This window comes from Ixodes scapularis, unplaced genomic scaffold (assembly GCF_016920785.2).
Source record: "Ixodes scapularis isolate PalLabHiFi unplaced genomic scaffold, ASM1692078v2 PGA_scaffold0__279_contigs__length_252992795, whole genome shotgun sequence".
In the NCBI taxonomy this organism is placed as follows: Eukaryota; Metazoa; Arthropoda; class Arachnida; order Ixodida; family Ixodidae; genus Ixodes; species Ixodes scapularis.
Genome location: NW_024609835.1, coordinates 92,452,617 through 92,477,091, shown reverse-complemented (window position 1 = coordinate 92,477,091; position 24,475 = coordinate 92,452,617). Strand labels below are relative to the sequence as shown.

General features: G+C 45.0%; 1 protein-coding gene across 2 annotated transcripts in view; it reads left to right on the top strand.

Annotated features, from left to right (window-relative positions):
• The first annotated feature begins 10,623 nt into the window (after nt 1-10,623).
• LOC8053519 (hemicentin-1) overlaps nt 10,624-24,475 on the top strand; it is an 82,044-nt gene continuing 68,192 nt past the window's right edge. For both annotated transcript variants that reach the window (XM_040215116.2, XM_029991996.3), the window contains exons 1-2: nt 10,624-10,739; nt 23,572-23,883. In XM_040215116.2, the coding sequence (XP_040071050.1) occupies nt 10,667-10,739; nt 23,572-23,883 (385 nt within the window). In that variant the 5' untranslated portion in view covers nt 10,624-10,666. The remainder of the gene's footprint in view (nt 10,740-23,571; nt 23,884-24,475) is intronic.

Here is a 24,475-nt window from a genome sequence, read left to right as displayed (position 1 = left end):
AGAATAACATGTTTACCAACTAAAACGGTGTTTATTTCGAAATATCGTTTTAAACTTTAAGAAAGTAAGTTTTTTTACCTCTTTGGACCGCTTTTCCGAAAAATCCACTGTCGCAAAAATAGTTATAGTAAAAATATGTTGAGAAAGGTACTCTTACATCGCCAATAGCACACTCAATTGGTTAATACCGAATCCGTTACGGTCAAATTTACACCTGGACGGCTTGACGTGGAATGACATATTTGGTATTAATATAAATCGCTTATTGCTTTTGAATGCGATCACTGCAAGCTCTAAAATTTCGGCATCTTATCCGGACCAGCTAAATTTGGGCGAAAACTCAGTGTTCGGCGATGCGCAGTTTACCTTTGCGGAGAGAAAAAAAAACCTGTGTTTTTATTTCACACATTGTAGTAATATTTGTACTATTATACTAATATTGTACGGTACCGGTTGTCGAGATTAAATAATCAGTGTCAGGCATGAACAGTTTTTTCTTGTCAAAATCAACTTTTATCTCTGTGTAAGCAAGATGTGGTTACTGCAGCTGTGGGACTTTGAGGATCTTGGATTAAACCAGGAGGGCACTGGCATTTTACTCTCTTGGTATGCAAAGTATTGGCCACGAGAACTATCGGGAAAACAGAGTTTCAGTATTATAAATGAGCAGAACGTAAGGGCACAAGTGAGCTGGTGTATATCAAACATTTTAGTGAAAAAGCAGAGACTGAGGTATAGACAAACGACGATAAGGAGGAAAAGGAGAACGTCTAAGCTAAAACTTTATTGAGAATAATATCTTTTATATAGGGGTGGAAAAAAATGAAGGAAAGGGAACCCTTCTTCACACCACCTCTCTTCACAGAAGACACGACACCACCTCCCTCCACAAAAGACACAACACCAGACCTCTAACAACGGCGTCAAACCAACAAAACAACTGGCAGCACCAAAACTAACACATCATTAAAAAAAAAACGCAGGGAAACCACAGATTGCACTGGCCTTTTTACTGAGAGAGTCAGCTATAAGACTACACAAAAAAACACAAACAAATAAAAAAAAAAGAGAAATGTTAACGATACCATTAAAGATTTAGAAATCGTTTCGATTCCGGATCTAAAGACCGAAGAGGGCATCTTCACTGCATTCCCATGCTTCGTTATCGCGATTGACTCTTTCAGCAGGCGCCTGTGGTCGTTGCTTTCTGTTACATTTCTGGTCGTCGAGTTCCATAATGGCACGCGATTCCTACCTCCCTGAGTATGCTTGGATACTTCGGAATATGTATCCTTGTTTTTGACACATCGTGTATGTTCGCGTAGTCTATCATTAAGGCAACGCTTCGGTTGACCTATATAGCACAGACCACAATCAAAACGGATCTTGTAGACTATACCTGAAACACATGTAACACACTTTTCCCTGTGTTTTTTTAAACAACCTTTCTGGGCGGAAGCGAACGGAGTTAACCGTTTCAAACTGCTATCTGTGCTAAACACCATGCGTAAACCAAACTTATCACCGACTCATCTTAAATTATGTGAAATTTTGTGGAAAAACGGTACGACTACAAACTTCAGACGTTCTCTTTTTTTAAAATATTGAGGTGGGCTAGTTGAATATGCATGATATAAAAACTAAATAGCGCGAAGTTTTCACATAACATAAAAACATTTGGCGTCTAGATATAACACCACTGTTATATTTTCAGCACCAAACAAGCTCAAGAAGCTGTGTCCAAAGGTAAATACTCCTCAAGATCGACAAGTTCAGTGCACCATCAAACACAAGAAAAAGTATGTACCTTGACAAAGCCAGGTAATTTATGAAATACCATTCACTTGTGGCAAGATATACGTCGGTCAGGCAGATCGCTGCGTCAACACCAGGTTGCGGGAATACGCCACCTCACTCAAGTCAACTCCAGCGGGGCATCTCGCTGTACATGTTCGAGACAGTAAATGCAAACCGATCCTGACAAAAACCAAAACCCTACAACGATTCCGAGATAAAACTTCACGAGAAATATACGAGGCCTTAACCATCAAGGAAAAGGAAGACGCTTGTGTGAGTGCACTATCGGTGGAATTAACTGAAAAAAGAATTATTTTACCTTCGGTGGCGCTTGAGGTTGATTGAGCGGGAATTCCTAGTCTTTTCAACATCTTCTTTCTTTAAGCTATAGTCTTTTTTTTTATTTCAATATATTCCCCGAAATTAATTTAGTTACGCTGTCCCCTTTCTTTCCTTTTCTTTCCTTCTTTTTTATACCTTTCAATTTTCTCCTTTTATTATAAATCTTCTTTCTTCCTTTTTTCGGTGTACTTTTTTGGCACTTACTTCTATTCTTTTATATTAAAACGCCAGTTGTGAGTTAGCGCTTGTCCTTTATACATGATCGGTGTCATGTCCTTTGTCTAACCTTTGCGCTATTTAATTTTTATATTAGTTTTCCTTCTCTTCCTTGGCGTCGTCTGGCAATACCTCAGTCTCGGGTTTTTCACTAAAATGGTTCAGTGGTATAATTTACCTAAATAAGATTATGTACGCCAGAGGTGGATCTTGAGGTTCACAAGTATAAATCGGCACAGCATATTTGTAGGTTTGAGGAAAGAGGTTTCGTAGACGCAAATACGGCATTACCGTTGCTCATTACTTTCAGAAAGAAATAACATTAGTATGCATTTGCATTATTATCTTTGAACGCTACACGACTTCAATGATGTTGGCTCGATAGGAGTGTTCTTATCAAGAATATAGCTGCGAATACGTTTGTCTCGACCTTCAGGATCCAATATATGCACACCGTATTGCCTTTGTCGTGCAATACAAATCAGAGGGTCAATTATTTTGGGCTGTTGATGCGTTTTTATTACTGCAGTTCCCAGGGAAGATGACATAGCCTAGGTAACAAGGCATAGAAACGCCTCACTTCGTACAAGTTGGGCAATTATTGGGCCCTGACTTGAGTCTAATATAGTTTTGCTCCAAGCATAGAGGTAAAAAGCTTCTGGAGGCGACATGATGCCACCAGAGGTGAAGCCGGAAGTGTGGAGTGACATGCCCCCAACGATGACCAAAGCCACTGTTGTTTTGGCCAGCCTCGGGCGCCACCCGGGGGTTGTTAAGAATGGAACCTTCGGCGACCTTCTTCCGAGTTTCAACGCTGCGGAAACGAGTCAAGACGAGTCCGGGACCGTCGCCCGCTTGTCGGGGCCTGCGCGAAACGAGTCCCGACGAGTCCGGGACCGTCGCCTGCGTGACGGGGCCTGCGGCAACAAGTCTCAACGCGCCCGTGACGTTAGCGGGACGTGTGTGTGTGCGTGGTGGTTGGTGCGCTCGGGAAAGGGAGAGAGGCATGGCCTAACTGCGGAGAACTTTGGCTACGTCGCACTGGACGGCGGACTTTGCTGCATCGCACTTGACGGCGGGTTGCTGCATCGCACTGGCTGCCCTGGCAGGGAGTGAGGGAGAAACGGACCCTATATAAGGCGGAGCGCGAGGCTGCTCCGTTGTTCTCTCGGATTTGACGACTGTATCGCAACCATGTAATTAAACCGTTCGTTACGTTACCAAGTCTCCCACCTCCACTGAACCCCTGGGTTCTTCGCTTCGGGGAATGGACGTCGTCACGAGACAGGAAGCCTCCGGACGTACGGCCTAAACCCCGCCTCGAACAACTGGTTGGCAGCAGTTGGGATCGGACCATGCGACATCGTGCTACATCTGTGGGTGAGCGTTTGGACTTTGCTTTGAGATTCGCCAGGCTTCAGATTATGGGTAATTAATTTTGAACTGCTGGGAATCCTTAGTGTTTGACTCGTGCGCTAGGTTTTTGTACAACCTCGAGACAAGTTTTATAGCAAAGCCAAAGCTAAAGAGCAGCGATCATGGATCTAATGAGGTTACTGAGAACAGATTTACTCTGTTTATGTGAAGAATTGGGTGTGGAGGTGGAGCAAAAGATGAAGAAATCTGAGATCAGTAAAGCAATTTCAGAGAGCGCGGAAGCAGAGGATATTAAAATTGCGTGGGAATTACTTTAGAACGCTAAAAGTGAGGCTGCGGCAAGAGAGGAACGAGCGCAGGCTGCAGCAAGAGAGGAACGAGCGCAGGCTGCAGCGAAAGAGGAACGAGAACAGGAGCAGGCTGCAGCAAGAGAGGAACGAGCGCAGGCTGCAGCGAAAGAGGAACGAGAACAGGAGCAGGCTGCAGCAAGAGAGGAACGAGCGCTAAAAAGGCTAGAGCTCGAAATTGAACAACAGCGATTAAACTCGCAGAACAGTAGAGTTGGGGCTCCGTTACGAGCAAGTGAGGCCGAGTCGTATCAAATGAAGAAGCTCCTGCAGCCGTTTAAAGTTGGGGAAGACGTGGGCCTATTCTTAGTTAACTTTGAGAGGACATGTGAGAAGTTGAGCTTCGCCCCAGAAACGTGGCCGCAACGGCTTTTGACTTTGTTGCCCTGTGAGGCTGCAGAGGTTGTCGCGCGCCTTAGTACTAGAGACGCGGACGACTACGACAAGGTGAAGTCGAGCCTTTTGAAGCGGTATCGCCTTTCTGCCGAGGCATTCCGTCAAAGGTTTAGAAACGCATCCAAAAAGATCAAGCAGCTGCTCGAGAAGCACAGTGTCTGTCTGCCTATGGCGAGAGTAAGGATAACTGGCCCGTTCGGAGAGCTAGTGACAGAGGCGGCTGTCTCGCAAACAGTCCCGTTGGGGTATCCCTATTTGTTTTCTAACCGGTCAGATTTCCTGCTGCGCGAAAGGGGTCAACAACTGGGAGAAGGACTCGTTCAGTCGTGTACGAGGTCCAAATCGCGTCAGCTCACCCCTTTGTTGACGAGTGATCCAGAGCGAAAGGCAGCTGACGGGGAGCAAGCACTCCCAGAGTTGGAGGCAGAGAAACGGGATGAGGGAGTCCAGGTTGTAGAACAGCCCGACCTCGTAGCACTAGAAAGCGTACGCCGTCCCAACGCGCCGGCGAAAAAGGCGGAGGAAGACGGGATCATTAAAGGATCTCTCGTAGCTCCGACGTCACGAAATTTTGATCGTCTGTTGCGAGCAGACAGAGTGTCTCTGACAGTCGAGCAGAAGAGCGACCCTAGTGTGTCAGGGTTTCGCGGTACTGCTCCGGAGATTGCTAGGACCAATGTGACGGGGCATGAAAAAGGCGGATTGTTTTATCGGCGCTATAAGGACCGCATTTTCACGTCTAGAAATCACGTGAAAATCGATCACTATGACTTCAGCGTAAGGAAGAGGAAAGGCAAATTTAACAGCAATGCCGATGGGTTGAGCAGATTTTTCTGATATCACCAAAAAGAGTAGGGATGATCTCAGAGGTTTTCGTCATCCACGGGAATGAGGATCCAAGTGGGGGCGCTTTGCCCAAAATGACCTCACAAATTGCGAAGAGTTTTTGTCTTTTTGTATATTGTTCATAGTGACCTCTTTGGAAAAATGAGTTTTGCTTTGGCGACAGCGGGTCTCGATACCCGAAATTGTCCTAAGGTTTTAAATTGCATTGTTTTGGCAAATTTTGGTAATCCGTAATCCAGTCTGGCGGGTCTCTGGCGGATTCCGAGCATTTGACTGCGGTGTGGCGTGGTGTTGTGGGGGACGTTTCCGCTGATGCCTCCGTTGTGAGAGGTTTGGGAGTTTGCTTAGTGCTTGCAGCATCTTCTCAAGGCCTACTCCAAGCCCACCTCTTCAGGCCAGCGATAGTATCACCGGCCATTCGAGGTTTCCCTGGCCCCGGAGGGGCTGTTAAGAATGGAACCTTCGGCGACCTTCTTCCGAGTTTCAACGCTGCGGAAACGAGTCAAGACGAGTCCGGGACCGTCGCCCGCTTGTCGGGGCCTGCGCGAAACGAGTCCCGACGAGTCCGGGACCGTCGCCTGCGTGACGGGGCCTGCGGCAACAAGTCTCAACGCGCCCGTGACGTTAGCGGGACGTGTGTGTGTGCGTGGTGGTTGGTGCGCTCGGGAAAGGGAGAGAGGCATGGCCTAACTGCGGAGAACTTTGGCTACGTCGCACTGGACGGCGGACTTTGCTGCATCGCACTTGACGGCGGGTTGCTGCATCGCACTGGCTGCCCTGGCGGGGAGTGAGGGAGAAACGGACCCTATATAAGGCGGAGCGCGAGGCTGCTCCGTTGTTCTCTCGGATTTGACGACTGTATCGCAACCATGTAATTAAACCGTTCGTTACGTTACCAAGTCTCCCACCTCCACTGAACCCCTGGGTTCTTCACTTCGGGGAATGGACGTCGTCACGAGACAGGAAGCCTCCGGACGTACGGCCTAAACCTCGCCTCGAACAGGGTGACCACAACAGCTTGGGGGCCTGTCCCTCCACACTTCTGACTTCTCCTCTCGTGGCGTCTGCCGCCTCCCGAAGCTTCCTAGTTCTATGCTCCAAAGCGTTATTTTATAGACTACTGTCCATGTATCTTTTGGGTTTTATTGTGACTATTCGTTTGGCTCGCCGAATAATTGCCGAAGTGCCATACTTGGGCCAAAAAATCCAGGTATGAATTGACCAGCCAGCACTGAAGCCTGATTCTGGCATTTGGTTAGCAATTTGGGCTAAAGATATCAAGCTAGCAACAGCGAAGCTTATTTGGGCCATTGCTTGAAAAATTGGAGACGAAATATCTAGGTTCGGGGCAAAGAAGGTCAAGTTTGACTCTACCTTGGATTCTTCGGAAATTTAAGGCTCCAAATTCTGAATCAAAAAGTAGATATAGGCCCCAAACATTCTGTGCTACGTGGAAATAGTGATGATAAATAAAGAAATAACATAACTCGCTCGGTCGATGCCTTGGTGCAGACTCGACATTTTCCAAGCTCCAGAATCTAGGAGCAGAGTATGAGGTGTACAATAACAACATTTTCGCCAGTTAGTCATTTTCGAAAATTAAGCTGTTCATCATCGTCCTCATAAACCCACGGAAGACAAAATACGTCGTGCGTGCATTATGCCTGAGTTTTAATTTGCTATTCTAGGTCAGAGGAAGGTTTGGTATGTTTTAGATGCGCTGAACAGACAGCACTCTTGTGTTCTCCATGTATATCAAAATAATCGAGACCACATTAAATGTATGCAGGAGTGAGGTGTGCCGCGAGAATGCTTGAACAAGAAGTGTTTGATCTGTCCTCCTTCTTCTGTGAGGAGTGTAGGGCCTTATTCTTAGTGTTCTTGAATTGCGAGGAATTCTTTCGGAGGTTTATCACGACCATTACTTTATCTCTTGACTGTCGGCCGAAGTTGCCATGTGATACGCCCTCTGTGCTATCCATAAGTACGTTACGATCTACCCTGTCATGTCGTGAGGCAACCTTGGGAGCTGCACATCATTCGAGAGCCATCTTTGCGCGCCGAATGTCGCCAGCGAACTAAGTATGCTGAACTAAGTATGACTCTCCGCTCACGGTCGTCTGCGGACTTTTAACACTAGACTAAGTATAAGTCATCACGTATGGTCGCCTGCGGACTACGTTAGGTGGATTAGATATGATTCGCTGCCGACACGCGCCTGTGGAATAATTAGGCTTGGCAAAGTATTATCCATTGCCAACGTTCGCCTGCTGAAGAGGTTTGCTGTATAAAGTGTAATTTGCCTCCGATGGTCGCCTGCGTACCAAGTGTTCTGGACTGAGCATCACTCGCTGCGAACAGTCGCGTGCTATCGCAGGCCCGTCGATGTAGGAAGCTTGTGGAGGCGACCTGACGCGGGGAGACTTCCGGTGTGCAGGGACACCCATAACGATGACCAACAGCGAACAACACCAAAAGACGCTATTGGACGGAAAGGACACCCTTGGACACCTTTGGAGGCGTTCCCACAAACCGCGACCTCTACCTCGGGCTTCACTTGGGATTTTCTCGTTTGGCTGGCTTGAGCCAGTATGTCGCCTCCTCTTCTTTATACCTACATGCGTAAAATCCCCACCCCTTTCAACTCCTTGTGGCGCCGTGAAAGGACGTCGGACTGGAGATCGCAAGGTCAGGGGATCAATCCCGGCTGAGCCCCTTGCTTATGGTAATCTAAAAATTATGAAGACTAAGTACGAGTTTCATGTGCTTTGGATACTTCTGCCTGCCTGCTATAGACTATGCATTCTTTATTTTCGTCATACTCAAACGCAATACTTATCGCCAAAAATCCAGCCCACAAACATAGTCTTTGCTAAAACTAAGCTCAAGCGTGACAAAATGATGACGAAAGTAATTTTATTTGTAAATAAGATCCTATTATTATCTAGCCTAGAGGGTGACTAATACCCCTGTCAGACTGCGTTCTTAAGCTCCTTTTCATTAAGTTCCGTAATAAAAACGGCCAGTCAGCTCGCGATGTTGAGTGCGCACGTGCCTTACGGCGAGCGCTGGTCGACGATTTTATAAAGGAGCTTGTTCTAAAGGCCTCTAAAATGCCCTTCTGACAGGCGTATTAGTTAAAATTACATATAGGATTATTCGAAAGAATTAGGTTTAAACACGTCAGAGCTTACATAAATTACATTTATTTATTTATTTATTTTAGTACATACTGCGTACCTCAAGGTGCAAGCAGGATGGGCGGAAGAACAGATCACGCTACACAAACAATAATTAAATTTAAGATAAAAGTAGAAGAAATAAAGAAAACTGCGGCATAGAATCACACACATCCAAATTATACATATATCAATACTCACTATATCACATCCCGATCACATAGCATAACAATAACACATGTTCTTTTTTTTTTTTTTGCGAATATGGAAGCTATACATATAAGAGAGCTATACTAAACTGCATACCTACGAGGCTCACTCGGAAAGGAACGATTCTAAGGATGAAGCCAAATCAGGGGAAAAAGACTCAAAAGGAAAATGATTTGCAGTCGTTTTTTTCTGTTTAAAGTATGAAGACTTAAATATATCAGTATGCGCGAAATAGGATGTTAAAGGGATACTGCAACAAAAATCTCTAGTTTATTTTTTGGTCTATGCATGTTCATACGTGCAGTATCACATCGAACACACCAATATCTCGCTAAACAGTACAAAAACAAAATTAGAAGAAATAAACTATTTCCAAAGAACACCTGGTGCATGTCGCTAGAGCCTTGTTTGTAATAACAGTCTAGGAAACCTTAACTGGTGGTGAGGATAACTTTTCCACCTAGACCTTTACATGCTTTGAACCTGATGTCATCCAAACAGCTGTACGGCGAGCACAAGAGAAGAGGGGGATAGAGGAAACTCAATTTTGTGTCACTCAGGCGTCGCTATTCTCTCTCTAGAAGATTATAGAAGATTAACTGGTCACTGTAAATTCACAAAAACGCAGCTTTGTGGTGAGTTGCGGAGGCCCGATCGCTGGCTTGCTTGGACCGCTTCGGTGGCTGGAACGGCCAGGGCATCCAGATGATGTCAGCCTCGCTGTAGCTTTGCTCCGTCCCAGACAGACTACGGCACGATTGCGCCGTATCTGACGTGCTCTCCGCTGGCTTCTTCCGAACGCATGCCAGAGTGGGCCGTTTCTAACGAAAAATACAACCATGAGGCTCAAAATACAAAGGTGCGATTGTCATTTATAGATCTTGTGGATCATATTCAGGCTATTTCTAAACACGACATGTATATTTCAAATTCTTGAAGTATACCTTTAAGGAGTCGCGGTGGTTGTTTCTTGCCGATTTGGGTGAAAGCTGACTAACGTATAAACAAGGATAAGGGAAACCTTACAACTGACTAGCTGATGAAGAAAATCTAAGCGAACAATTTTACGCCGGGGCTGGTGGGTCGGTATTTTATTTGTCTGCATTAGCAGTGATGGGGAATCTGTGCGTATGAATTTTTCTAGGATATATGAATCTTTTCTTGTAAATAGGTCCCAGACTACGGAACAATATTAGAGCTTGGGCCGAATGAGGGAAGTGTAGGCCAACAATTTAACGCTGAGAAGGGGGGGGGGGGGGAGGGGTTCCCAAGTTTATGCCGTACAAGACAGCTTTGACAAGGCTCCTGAGGAAATGTTATTCACATCGTCAGACCAACTCAAATTTACATGTTCCTATATCATCTTGCTTGTTCTCATATGTTAATTGAACACAATACAGTATTAAATGGGGGGGGGGGGGGGCGAGTGCTCAGAAATGGAATGGGACTAAAGAAATTGATTTTCCGAAGGTGAACTAACACGCCGTGTTCTTACGGAAGATGTGCCCCGCGTAATGACCGTACATTTTATCTGGACATCGCATAAATAAACACCGTAAAATATTGTAAAGCGGGGGGGAGGGGGGGGGGGGGGAGAGGGGAGAGGAGAGGAACGAAGACGGGCGAAAATTCACAAAAAATTTAGCTCTCGCTTTATGCAACCCATAACGTCCCACGTCAATTGCTGTCGTAACATTCAGAAGTGTTCTCGCACTTGTTTCAGGAGGAAAAGACAAAAGGAAAGGAGGGCGAGGGTGTGGACGTTTCCGATAATTAAGGATCAAAGTTCCCCTCACTTATCGCCAAGCGAAAGGCGCTGTTGGAGAAATGGTGGCATTGTGAGATCACATATATCCCATGGGGCACCAGATAAAGCACCATGTGTATAGATAGGTAACCGGCGGCTCAGGTGTCGTCAGAGCGATCTTCCGAGCAGACGCTTTCAGTCGCGTCAGGATGCGCACCTTGACAGTGTGCGTGTTCTTAGTGGCTCTGAGCCTTCCGAACTCCACATCATCTAATGAGGAAGGTGAGTCTTCTGGTGTTCAAAAAAATTTGCTTTGCAGACATCAGACATATAGATGCAGGGTGTTTGCTCCTAATTCGAACAAATCTATTAAAATAAGCCTTAAAATGTAAACTAATGTGGTCTGTGCACGTGAATAATAAGGCAAGGGGGATATAATTTAAGGGACTCAGCGTCACAATAAGTTTAAAAAATGAGCTGATATTGTTTACATTAGTTTCTAATTAGTAAAATACTGGCATGTTTCCGTCACATTCCAGATAGTCTTTAACGTTAAAATATCGTTCTTAATGTTGCATTTATAATCATGTGCGTTGCATGGCCTCCTTAACGTTACATATAATTTTAAAATACCTTCACCCCAAATAAACAACACACATTATTCTACGTTAAAACAGAATATGTAAAACAAGAGCCGGCCAACACAAAGAGAGCCAGTCGATGGCTTTGCATGAGCTAATGGTACAGGCGCCTAATATGTGAGATGCCAGTGTGGAACGCCGACCAGAGTGGAGGAACACCTGAATGATGCCCTGAGGGTGACAACAGATTGGGAGCTCGGTTACCATGCCGTTATCAAAACTTCGGATGCCTTTTTTTTTCTCGCCGTTCCAGCATGTTATGCCTGACTCTGCAGCGTGACTGAATGTCTGCGCTTCTCGGAATAGAACAAACATATAAGTGGAATGAATCTTAATTAAAAAAATAAGGTCGGGACGCATAGCATTTGCAGCTGAAGGGTGGGCCTGTATATTTGGTTTCGTAGAATTATCTAATTATCAAAATATATATATATAATTATCTTGGAAGAAAGTCAGCAAAATAAGAGCCATGTGACGTTTTATAATTTTTACTCACATTTCTAACGTTATCACCGCCTCGTGAAAAGAAGCCTCTGTCTCTTGTAATCAAATAATCAAATTTTACATAATAATAGTAATATTTTCTTTAACAAAATATTGTTTATAAAGACAAGTGGAAAAAAGCTTTCTAAAACAACCTGACTGAGCTCCAAGCCATCACTACGCAACAGTTGAGCACGCATCAAGATAGTACCATACATTTCCGTGTAACCAACGTAAAAACGATAAATCTAGGGAATAGTCAAGTGCACACAATACACGCACTTGTCAAAAAGGAAAAAAAATAGATAACTTGTGGCATTACAATCTTGTGTTGAAGCTAGGCGACTGGGCTATATATAATTATAAACGTAAGATGTGTATGGATATAACGCACGTTTCACCATTTGTTGGGGTAAACTAGTTTACGATGGTCGGAGGGATTTAGGTTATTGTACATCGGACTCCATCGAGTTACATTTTATGCGGAAGTATGTACCACATGTCGCACGGCACTGCATTGTGACACCCAAGGGCAGGTATTGGGATTCTCCGCACTCTTGAATCCGGGCTGCAGAATGTTGGAGGGCAGATAATATCTGTGCGGCAAACCCTTCGGAAAAAAGAAGAGAGAAAAGGTCAGTTTGGATTGCCTGGTTCATAAAACGCACCCCCGCGATATTTCTTCGATTTCAATCGTCGTTCCGCTGGGATAGCTCACATGTTCGGCTGCTACAAGCGGTCGGTTTTTCCCCACAGAGAATCACGTGAGCGTCAGTTGTTCATGCCATTAGATCTGTGCGAGGAGTAGCGGGAATTTGTTACGAAGCCATTGCCGCTGTATCTTCAGTGGATGTGAAGTTAATACATTTAAATCATTTATATGCATTTATTTGTTAACTCCACGAAAATCACAACAAAACCTCTGATATATTTTTTTTTTGTTTTACATTTAAAAGAAGATGATCGAGCACCCTGGCGAATACTCGTCTTGCATCCCAGAGCAAGACATAATAGTGGCGGGTATTGGTGCAAAGCGCTTTGGTTTTGATTATGGGTTGTAACTTGTGAAAATATTCGCTCTGGAATCCAAAGAAACTCCTAATTTGTTATGCACACAAGGCTGTCCTAAGATAGGCGAAATATGAGAAATCTAAATCACACCCACTTCCATAATTAAACAAACAAAGCAAATATTATACATTCTGCTTTCAGAGCACTGTCACGTATAGTTATCAATGAAAGTTCTCTTTGTCTAGTGCACACAACATATTGTGAGAATTGCGCATTTGGTGGTCTACGTAGGTTTAAATACTATCATATCCGCTCTTCCATTTTTTTATTTCCATGCGGTATAATACCCTCCGATATTCGTCCAATATTTTTTTCTATAAATTTTGTAACTTTACAGTGCAAAGGAAGCCTACTTTGGGGTTCTTACGTTAAGATAATTTTTTTAGGTGCATCCATCAAAAGGTTATCAATTTAGAAGCCAATAATGCACTTTGATTATTCTAAACTTTCACTTTTTTCTCAGGCCCCTTCTGAGTCAGAACGCCAGACTCCTAAAAATATCCAACCAAACTAAAAAGCGCGACCAAAATTGACTAAAGATTTCCACGGTTTCACGTCCAACTGTCCATGCACATATGTTCGAGTTATGGTACTATGCCATTCTCAAGATATCGACGGAACAGCATTGTGCTTTATTTGACGTTGAACTAGCCAAATAAAGCACTTGGCGGTCAAGTTGTCCACCAAGAAATACTTGCGGTTTAGACATGTGCAAGTTAGTTCGACTCTCCAGGGATATTTGCCTCAGCATAACTATTAGGTGAGGTTAGATCATAAAAGACTACATGCCCACTGAAGAGCAACAATCACTGATTTAGGTAAATGTTCCGGCACAAAAGGAACCACAGCATATCCAATGCCCGCTAATCTAGGATCCGATCAAAAGCTCAAGTCGCTTAGAGTATCGCATACCTTTGCAGTACTGAAGTGCATCTCAGGCGCGAGCAACCCGTATTGATTTGTTACCGTGGTATTTCTCGGGACGTTTCTGTTGCGGCAAAAATTGTGACGTGTGTCTGGACTAAAACATGCGCTGCCGAAACTAAAACACCCCGGGTTTTCAACAATTCTTCGTGTTTCAAAACGTTTTCTGAAATAGGTTGTTCCTCACTATTTTTGTTTAAAGTTATGCGAAGAAAGCCGCCAATGTCAACCCAATACAGATCATCATCTATCCCATATGGCAAGAAAATTGAGTTTTGAACAAAAAGTTCGAACCCCGAGGTTTTCTTTTAAAAATATTGGGGTTTGGGAAGTCCACAGTCAAAATCAAGAGTAAAAGTACATAATTTTCGTTTTACATTCCTTGAAAAAAAAAAAAAAAAATCATTCTAAAGTATATTGAAACTAGAATTTTATTTTCTGAACAGTACATTGAATATATATCCTTCTCGTTGCACAACTTGTTGTCCTTACATATGTAAAAAAAGAAATGCTTCCATCTGAAGCGGAGTGCAGCTCGCGCCCTCTAGGCTACTCACTGCTTGCTGCTTAACAAACCTGGCTGGTCCTTGGTTCAATCTCGGTGCCTCTTCAATACTAGCGGAGCACTCTACCAACTGAGCTAACCAGCAGCTGGCACTCAGCGGAGTAACCGGTTGTTGAGAGTTAGCATCAGTATCAATCTTAGCGGCCAAAAAGGAAGAAATCAGTCGTATAATGATTTGTTGCAATGAGTTTTAAGAGAAGTATTCAATGTGAAGATGATCTGGTTAGGAATACATTGCCTTTCACCTGAAATGGGTCTAGCTCTGGCCCTCTACACTCGTATTCACCCAAGAACCGCAGTAAATGTAGTCCGGCTCCTTACCGAACGTTACTTATTTCTTCCTTAATATTGTTACAGTGAAAACGATGATGATTTATTTATAGCTGGGTAATTGCGGTAGACAGAGGATTGAATCCCTTGCTGCGAGCGCGCTGGCGGTCCTCTACCTCCTCTTCTCTAGGCATCTCATGAGGTCTGTAATATTACCCCCCCCCTCCAAAAAGCCACGACGTCTCGTCGTTGAGCTACGTGGTCGTTGGGAGGATATATGGCTTGAGCCGAAGCACGTGCACTGTGTCCCTTTCCCTGCGACGTCTGTCATTCTGTTGCTCGAGGGGTTCAATGACATATGTAACGTCGCTCAACTCGTGATGTATCCGGTATGGTCCTGTATAGCGGTGAAGTTTGTCAGCAAGTCCGACATAAGGTTGCAGTGTCCACAGCAATACAAGGTCACCAGGAGAGTATTGGATGTGTCGATGAGAGCTATCGTAGCGGGCACACTGGCGTTCTTGTGAGTCAAGCGTGCGTATGCGAGCTAATTGACGAGCTTCTTCAGCCCGACTTATGGCATCGAATGTAAATTCAGTGAGGGAAGCGTCTGGTTGGGGTGGAAGGAGGGAGTCAAGCATTAATGGTGGTTCACGGCCGAAGAGGAGAAAAAAAGGTGTGAAACCATGTAGTATCGTGGTGGGATGTATTATATGCAAAAGTGACGTATGGGAGTGCATCATCCCAATTTCTGTGATTTGACGACACGTACATTGACAGCATGTCGGATAACGTTCGGTTCAGCCGCTCAATGAGCCCATTGGGTTGTGGGTGGTAAGCGGTCGTCATTTGATGGTGGACCGAGCAGGCCTGCAGTACTTCAGACACAACGCGTGACAGAAAGGAGCGTCCACAGTCACTAAGAAGTTCTCGCGGTGCGCCATATTTTAATATGACGTCCTCCAAAAGAAACTGGGCCAGGTCGACAGCAGTACTGGTTGGGAGAGCGCGTGTGACTGCATAACGAGTGGTGTGGTCAATTGCTACTGCAATCCAGCGGTTTTCAGAGCGTGATGAAGGGAATGGTCTAAGAAGTCAATCCCTAGACGATCAAACGGGCTGATCGGAGGGCGGAGTGGTTGAAGGACCCCTGATGGCCTGATGGCTTGTTTCTTCTGACGTTGACAAAGGTCACATGAAGAGACATACCTTTTTAGAGTTCGATACATGTCCGGCCAGTAAAAATGTTCCTTAACCTTTCCGTAAGTGCGAAGGATACCCAGGTGACCTGATGAAGGCGCGTCGTGTATTTCGTGAATAACTGTGGCCTGTAGGTGTTTAGGAATCACGAGAAGCCATGGTAATCCTTCGGGTCTGAAATTCTGGCGGTATAGAATGTTGTCGCGGATACGAAAGAGTCCCGAGGACGGCTGGTTTGCATCAGTTGAGAGGCGTCTCATAAGAAGCTTCAGAGCTGGATCACGACGCTGTTCGTGAGCGAGGTTGAGGAGCTCTGATATCGGCAGAACTGGGAGTTCAGTTGAATCGGTGTTGAAGTTAGCTGGACTTACCGGGTAACGAGACAAACAGTCAGCGTTCTGGTGCATCTTTCCTGATTTATATACGATGGTGAAATCATATTCTTGAAGGCGGAGAGACCAGCGTCCAAGACGACCAATGGGATATTTTAATGACGAAAGCCAAAAAAGGGCATGGTGATCAGTGATGACACGGAAGCGACGTCCAAAAAGGTATGGTCGAAATTTGGAGACCGACCACACCACTGCAAGGCATTCTTTCTCGGAAATAGTGTAATTCCGCTCAGCCGGTGAAAGTAGTCGACTAGCGCAAGCGATTACCGTTTCCTTTCCGAACTGATGTTGTGCGAGAACTGCTGCAATACCGTGACCACTGACGTCAGTGCGAATTTCAGTGGGCGCCGTGTCATCGAAATGGCCGAGAATGGGGCTGGAGGCCAAAGCATCTTTCAGATGGGCAAAAGAAATCTGATGAGGATCCTCCCACTCCAAAACCTGATTTTTTTTTCAGGAGAGATGTCAGTGGGAGTGCTATGTGTGCGAAGTCTCTGATAAAGCGGTGGAAGTAGGAGCAAAGCCCTAAAAAGCTCTTTACGTCTTTTGAAGAAAGAGGCGTGGGGAAATCTTTGACAGCCTTAATTTTTTCAGGGTCGGATTGAACACCGTGTTTGTCTACGAGATGTCCGAGAACTTTAATTTGTTGACTACCAAACCGATATTTAGCTGAATTTAGTTGTAGCCCAGCTTGTTGAAAGACTGCAAGCGCTTGGGTCAAACGCTCAAGATGTTTTGGGAAGGTGTCAGAGAAGATGATGACGTCGTCAAGATAGCACAAGAAAGTGACCGATTTCAGTCCCTTGAGTAGGCGGTCCATCATTCTTTCGAACGTTGCGGGTGCGTTACACAGGCCAAAGGGCATGACCTTGAATTCAAAGAGTCCGTCGGGCGTAATGAATGCCGTTTTCTCACGGTCGGCTTCATCAACGTTAATCTGCCAGTAGCCGGCGCGAAGATCAATGCATGAGAAATATTCCACTCCCTGTAGGCAATCGAGAGTGTCGTCGATGCGTGGCAGAGGATATACATCTTTTTTTTGTGCTCGTATTTAACCTAGGATAATCGACGCAAAAACGCCATGAGCCGTCCCTCTTTTTTACTAGAACAACAGGAGAGGACCAGGGGCTGGACGAGGATAGGACAATGTTTTGCGACAGCATCTTGTCAACTTCCTGTTGAATAGCGCGCCGTTCGCTTTATGACACCCTGTAGGGACGATGGTGGATGGGAGGTTCGGAGCCGGTGTTGATTCGATGAGTAACTTCAGTTGTCTGGCCGAGAGGGCGGCTTGTAAGGTCAAATATAGTATGGTACTTGCAAAGTACGCTGTGGAGTTGCTGTGCTTCGTCTCTGTTCAAAGTTGGATCAATCATGGTGGAAATATAGGCAAGGTCAGTATCCGAGAGTGGTTGAGGAGGTTTGGGTTGCAGAACTTTTTCAGCAATGATGGCGACGGTGGAGTCAAGAGTCGGGAAGCTGCGCGCAATTGTCATAACTTTGGGGAGAATTTGTGGACTGCGAGTGATATTAAGCACCCATATATCGGTGTCACCATTCTGGATGTCTGCAATGCAGTGTGGTACAGCGAGCTGTTTTTCAAGCAATCTGTTCACAATAGGTGAGATGATGTAGTCACCGTCCTGGATCGATTGAGTGGTTGTGACATTGATCGCTACAGCCGACAATGGCGATATGCGTGATGTTTCAAGACAGCACAGCTTTGCTCCAATGGGGTCTGAAACATCGCAGGCCTCTGTAGCATCGAGTTCAATTTCGCCTTTAGCGCAGTCAATGAGAGCAGAGTGAGTGGCCAGAAAGTCCCAACCAAGGATCATTTCGTGAGGACAGCTGCAAAGGACTGTAAAAAGAACAAATTCGGTCTTGTGATGAAGGGTTATGCGAGCACCGCACATACCATGAGGAGAGATTACGCCGCCGTCAGCACCGCGCAGAATTTTTGTATCAGGTGGCGTCAGAACTTTTCGTAAGCGTCATCTGAGGTCTTCGCGCATGATGGAAATAGCGGCTCCGGTATCAACAAGAGCAAATGTGCTAATACCGTCAATGTCAATCAGCAGTCAATTCTTGGCTATAGCGGCGATGCTTCGTTGAGGATTTTGGGCTGGGGACTCTGATGCAGCCTCACCTCTTGAAGCTGCATTGGTTAGTTTTCCGAAGGTCGAAGGTCATGGGACGGCGACAGTTGGCGGCGGATGACTGGAGATAGCGACTGGCGACGGCACGGCGATGGCGAACGATTGTTGCGTGACGAGCGATAATATACTTTTTCATTCGCGGGGAGCCCGGGAGATGGAGAGAAGCTTCCCCTGTAAGGGCGACTGGAGCTGGAAAATGGAAATCTGGGCTGCTGGTTGCTCCATGGGTTGCGGGTATAGCGGGCGACATGACCAACCACGTTGCAACGGAAACAAATTGGCCGATTTTCGGGTGTTCTCCATGCGGCTGGGTACCGACGTTGGGGCGGTCTGAAGACTGTCGCTGCAGTTGGAGGTTCACAGGGGCAGCGATCAGAAATATGATGGTCAGCGGCGGGTTGGAAGCGGGGGCATGAAGAAGCACAGAGCTTCTCCATTTCCTTCCTGACGACACTTTGAACAGCAGCTATCGATACTGTCACGTCCGGCGACTCGGAACAACGAGAGGAACCCTCACTAGGTATCATTGCTTCCACCTCTCGGCGGACGATTTTGGTAATCTGTACCGGACCAGGCAGATTTTTTCGGTCGCTCACCAGTCCCCTATAGCTGTGTTTGGAGATTTATGTTTGTCCTTTGTCCCTCTTGTTCCCCTTCTCCAGGGATTATTTTCATCATTCTTGTTCAGCTCGCTTGCACCTTTGCATTTAATTGCAATATAATTATGCCCATAAGGCCTGTCGGCATGTGCACAGGCCTTTTGTTGAGTAAACACCGAGCGTGGAAAAAACAAACGGGTCAGAGCGCCCACTATAGTTTGATCTCCTGCCCAATAGGCGCAGCCTGCGTAGGCGCAGTTTCAAACGCTACTGGCGGCTAAATTCTCGTCTTCTCCCACTGTATTTTGTGCTTCATGGTACATGTAGTTACCCGAGGACATTGAGAAAGCATTGTACCACATTTATAAAAAAAAAGCAAAAAAAAACAAAACAGTAAACTATTTTTGTTGGGTACATGCGCGACAGAAAGAATGTGAGTGGAATGTATAGTTCTAGTTATTTGTGTTTTTTTCTTACGATATGTTTTGACGGCACCGCGGGATTCGCCGCATGTGAAACGACAAAGCGCGTTGCTGTCAAAAATAAATTGCAAGAGAAGAGGGCCGAAAGGCATGCATTTTTCAAGCTCACAAATAACGTGTTTACCGATGGACAGGACACGGACATGCAATTGAGGAAGTGTTAACATTCGAACAATATATCGTACGTACCACACGATGCAACGTTATCCGAAAAGAATTTATTTGAGAAAGATCTCAAATAACACAGTCACAGCCGACTACAGTCACATCTTGACGATCGGACGAAATCCGAGATGACCTCGTTTTGAAGCACGTTTTGGGGAGAGCTTCCTTTTTTCACAACCGCACCAAGGCAAAGGAACGAACGCGACTGACACGTTTCCCAACTCAACCCGGACAACTATTTTTTGAGACGACGGAGGATTCTACGCGCATTACCTGTAAGAGGGGGGAGAACAATGTTCGCAAAATCGCGTCGAGGGTCGTTCGACGTCCTTCACCTCCTTCGTTTCCCGTGAATGTAAAGCAGAAAAACTTGAATGGCAGGCACTTACCAGCCCTATTTCTCACAATGAAAGGTACACAAAACATGTACGCAGCACGTATAAAAAAAATTAAGTGGAAACTTTCAAGAGGGGCGAGAAAACGTCAGATGCAAAACCGCAAAATATAGGTAGAGAACCGCGCCGAGCTGGTCTTCACAGTCCAAGAGAGTGGCAAATATTTTCTAACGGATAGAGGGCGCGAGAGTCGCGCCAGCCGCATCAGCATCAGCAACATGGCGGCCGCCTAAGCGTTTTTTGGAAAGGTGTATATGCCTGGCTGGGGCTTTGCTTGCGTGCGAAGTCGAAGAAATCGGAGGGGCGTTTTGAAGGTCCATGTCTCTTTTTTCGCTGCCTGAAACTCGTAATGCGTGCGAACAGCCCAAAGCAAAATCTTTATAGTGTCGCAATAGCGAAATTTTGGCTTTGGATCGTGTATTAAACTGGATTTGGATCGTAAAACAGGACTACCGAACGTAAGTCTCAAAATACCACGTGTGATCGCAGAGAAACCATCAAGCACGTCTCAGGTTGCCTGAACAGAGTCGTTCGTGAACCGTATTCGCAACCTCTTCGTAAACGCACCTCAACCGCCAGTGTCAATCCGCCATAAGACTAGCAGAGCGATCCGCCGGCTGAACTAACCAGGAGCTCGCAGTCGGTAGAACAATCGTATTCTACACTTGGTTTCAGCTGAGGTACAGATGCCTCCGACGTTACGAGATAAGGGAACCACTCAAACAACGTGAACAGCGCGAGTCTCTGGGCTTTTTTCTGTTTCCGATTGCTTTTATGCGTTAAAAGAACACATACAGAAACATGACGCATGATGGTAGGCTGATTGATTGGACCCATCAGCTTGTAGCGTTGGCTGCGTCGCGACTTAAAGTATAATAATTGATCCAGCCTTAAGCATAAACCGCCGCAAAAATGAGATGAGTCGTTAATGATTTGATATAATGAAGCAGGCGCGGGATCGAATTAACGCCAGGCAGTTTTCTTTCTCGTTTTTACCAGTCTGCAGTCGCCTAGAGGGCGCGAGTTGCATTCTATTTCAGCGGAAGTCAATTTATTCTGAAATTGTCTCTACCTTGACACTTTCTAAAAGTCATCATATCAAATAGTATCAAACCGGGTTGTCCTGCAGATCGCACAGCTGTAATATAAAGTAGGTTAAAAATGTACATTAAAAGTGTCCTACAGGCATAAAATATCAGACATGTAAAAGTTACTCCAAAGAGTAATTAAGTTAAATTACTGAGTATTGACGTGAAAAGTAATTTGTGTAAAGTAGAAATTACTCAAAAAGAAAGTAATTGAGAAAATTACTAATTACCGTAAAAAAGTAGTGAATTACTTTTGAAGTTACTTTTTTATATATTTTTATGGTAAAAAAGAAAGTGCAGAAGTTTTGATCCGTTAGCGAAATGGTGCTAGCCGAATATGAATCAGCTTGTTTTTTTTTTGTTTTTTTTCACAGAAATGCTTCAGTAGCCGGTTTTGCTTCTGCGTGCCTAATTGTTTTTTACTTTCTTGTTTGTTTGGTCAATGATGTACTGCGAATGTGTCATTTCAACTTTGAGGTTTAGCATTGTCTGAGCTCGCTTTTTTGGACAGTGTTAGCTTGTTTACAGTGTTGCGTAAAGTATATCTAAAAAGTACTTGAAGTAAAGTACAAAGTAAACTAGAGGTATTGTACTTGATGTAGAGTCGTAAGTACACCGGCTACAATGTACCCGAAGTAACTTATATAAATATAATATATTACAAGGTAAAGTACAAGCACATTTAACATAATTTTTCATGATGCCCTTTCATTCCCTACACAGTGTTCTTTTTTAAACTGGCAAGCATTGCTACAGGGGTAATCGGAGCTGCATCAGTTTTTTACGGAAATGGCAGCAAATACTGTATAAGGTCAAGTCGCCGCAGAGTAGCTGTTTTACTATCACTGACGAGCTATTTGACACAATCAGCGTATAGGGCACTTATTTCCTTCGGTCTCACGGCCGCCGTTACTAAACTCAGAAAAATGACCAGATGACGTCTCGAAAGAGCGCGTTTTCACACAACGATACCGCCATTTTTTTTCGAGCTCGCGGAATGCATATTAAAGTCTGGAGTTTTACTTTCCTCGGAAAATACAAGTACATGTTCAGAGAATTTACATCAATAAAGTACAACTTTTCTCAACAGTAGTACTTGAAGTGCCATGTACAGAAAGTACTTCCCAACACTGCTTGCTTAATATTTTTATATAAAACGTCGGGGGAATTACTACAAGTTCCTTGAACGATCTTCTAATCTTTGAAGATCTGCATATATTGAGCTTTGGGAGGAAAGGCAACGCAAAAATGTAATCTTTGCATTGCCCTTTAGCAAGCGATTCTTTGAGTGCAGCAAAAACCAAGGCAGCACCGCATGAGTTTCAGAGCAGGTGCTCCATTTTCTTGCCTCCTTTGAGTGAGGATGCAGTGTGGGCACCTCCCGTAGTTGGAGAGAGTTTCTACCAGGTTGTAAGATAGACAGGTGGGGAAACGGCCCATAGGAGCCTACCGCAGCGCCGTGAGCGGATTGTGTACTGGTCTGCTAGCGGGTACCCCCGATTTGCGACAGAAGGCGCTGTGGCGAGAGAAAAAAAAAGTCGGAATTGGATTTGCGTGGAACTCTATGGGAAAGTGCATAAAATAAACCGAGAGCACGACAGTCCTCCATTGATGATCTACGAGAAACCATCTCCCTCAGTTTAGGCGGTCAACACCGGTCGCCCACCCGGAATGAGAGTTCGTTGTGCTCCACATAGATGGCGCCACAAAAAAAGAGAAAACCGAGGGGGACACAATTCGGTCGCTCATTTGGCTCTCGTTTCCCCACCTGTCTATAGTACACCATCGTTTCTGCGTTTTGAGAAGCGGGGACCAGCCCTTTCCTCAAATGGGTCAAGTCTCCTTGAGCTTCGGGACACAGAGAAACGCGTTCGGCGCTAATCCCGCAGTTAAGCGCGAAACACATGCGTGTCAAAACTGTCCAATCCGACGTGAGAACTGCCGGAACGACGTTCGGGGGCGAGTGTTTTCGTCGCACCGGAGAACGTCGAAAACCCTCGCCTCCAAACGTCGTTCCGGCAGTTCGCACGTCGGATCGGACAGTTTTGACGTTCACGTGTTTCGCTCTTTACTCGGCCTCTCTTGCGTCGTGTCTGTTCGCTCCCAGCGCCTGGTAGTAGTGTTCTTGCAGAAAAAAAAAAAGCTTGTAAAAAAAAAAAAAAAAAAAAAAAAAAATTTTTTTTTTGGGAGGGACGGGAGGGGTGGGGTTCTGGACTTTCCAAACCAATTTCTCCCCCCCCCCCTTACCTACGCCACATGCTTCCCCTCATTGCAAATATCAGTTGATCTTCCAACATCTTATCTCCTTTATGTAGGAATGTTTGTTGATAGGCAAAACAACCACTAAAATTGGAATGTAGTTTCTAACTTGAGTACAAGTTAGTCAAAAAGTAATTAAGGTAAACTACTAACTACCGAAATAAAAATGTAACTGAAAGTTACTAAACTACTCGGAAAAGTAGTTACTACAGTAACTTGAGTAGAGTAGTTGAACTACGTACAAATCATTCAAATATACACTAAAAGTATACTTAAAAAGTTACACTTAGCGTAATAAAAGCACTAGATTAGTACAATGTTTCGTATTCATGTTTACAAATGGTAAGTATACTCCCCGATCAGTTCTAACAAGTTTCTAAAATTATGCTTCCATTTTCTCTCGCATATCGCTTCATTGCAGTCAAGTCCAAGAGTGTACAAAAGTTTCTCGAGGAGCCCGAAGACACCGAGGTGAACCCAGGCGAGGATGTCACGCTTCGGTGCGTGGTGGAGAACCGTCGAGGCAACTGCGCCTGGCTCATGGACGGAGTCGCAGTCGGGCGCATCCCGGACAAGTACGTTTACGAGCGGAGCCCGAAGAACGGCGACTGTTCCCTGCAGATCCTCAATACAACGCTCGAGGAAGACAACGGCTCGTGGCAGTGCCAAGTGACCCAGGCCTCTCTCGACGAGAAACCCCTAGCCTCCACGAATATCAAGCTCGTTGTGCTAGGTAATTATGTTCTCAGAAATAATGTGGGGCCCTAAAAGGTTTGACTGCACGGCATTATGGTTTAAAGTCACAACTTCGAATATTATGAAAACCCTGTAACTCGCTGCATCCTGCGTTGTTTCTAACGCCTACATTATTTCTTGCGTTGCTCCGTGGCGATTTCAAATTTAATTCCTTCAGCCTGGGAGAGTTTAATTCGTGAATTGACACTGTGCTGAAGACCGACATTCCATAAACCGCTCCAAGCATCTAGATTTAGGATGTTAAATTTTCAAGGAAAATTTGTTCTCCATTTAATCAATAAATATATGAACTATAATGCGCATCTGTAGAACTTCAGTAAACCTTCCATCATTTTTCTATTACTCTTCGGTCATTTTTTTAACTAGGTTTCTACAGCAAAGCTGCTTTACAGCCGATCCTCCTTTACAAACGATACCTAAATCCAGAATAGACCCTTTTCAAAGTCAGAGTCCTTTTGTGGCAGTCCAAAAAGCTCCAATATTGCCGCTCTAATGGCGGCGATAGGATATCATGCGCGGCTAAATCAAGCACCCTCGATTTCGTGCATCGAATGTGACGTGAAACGACC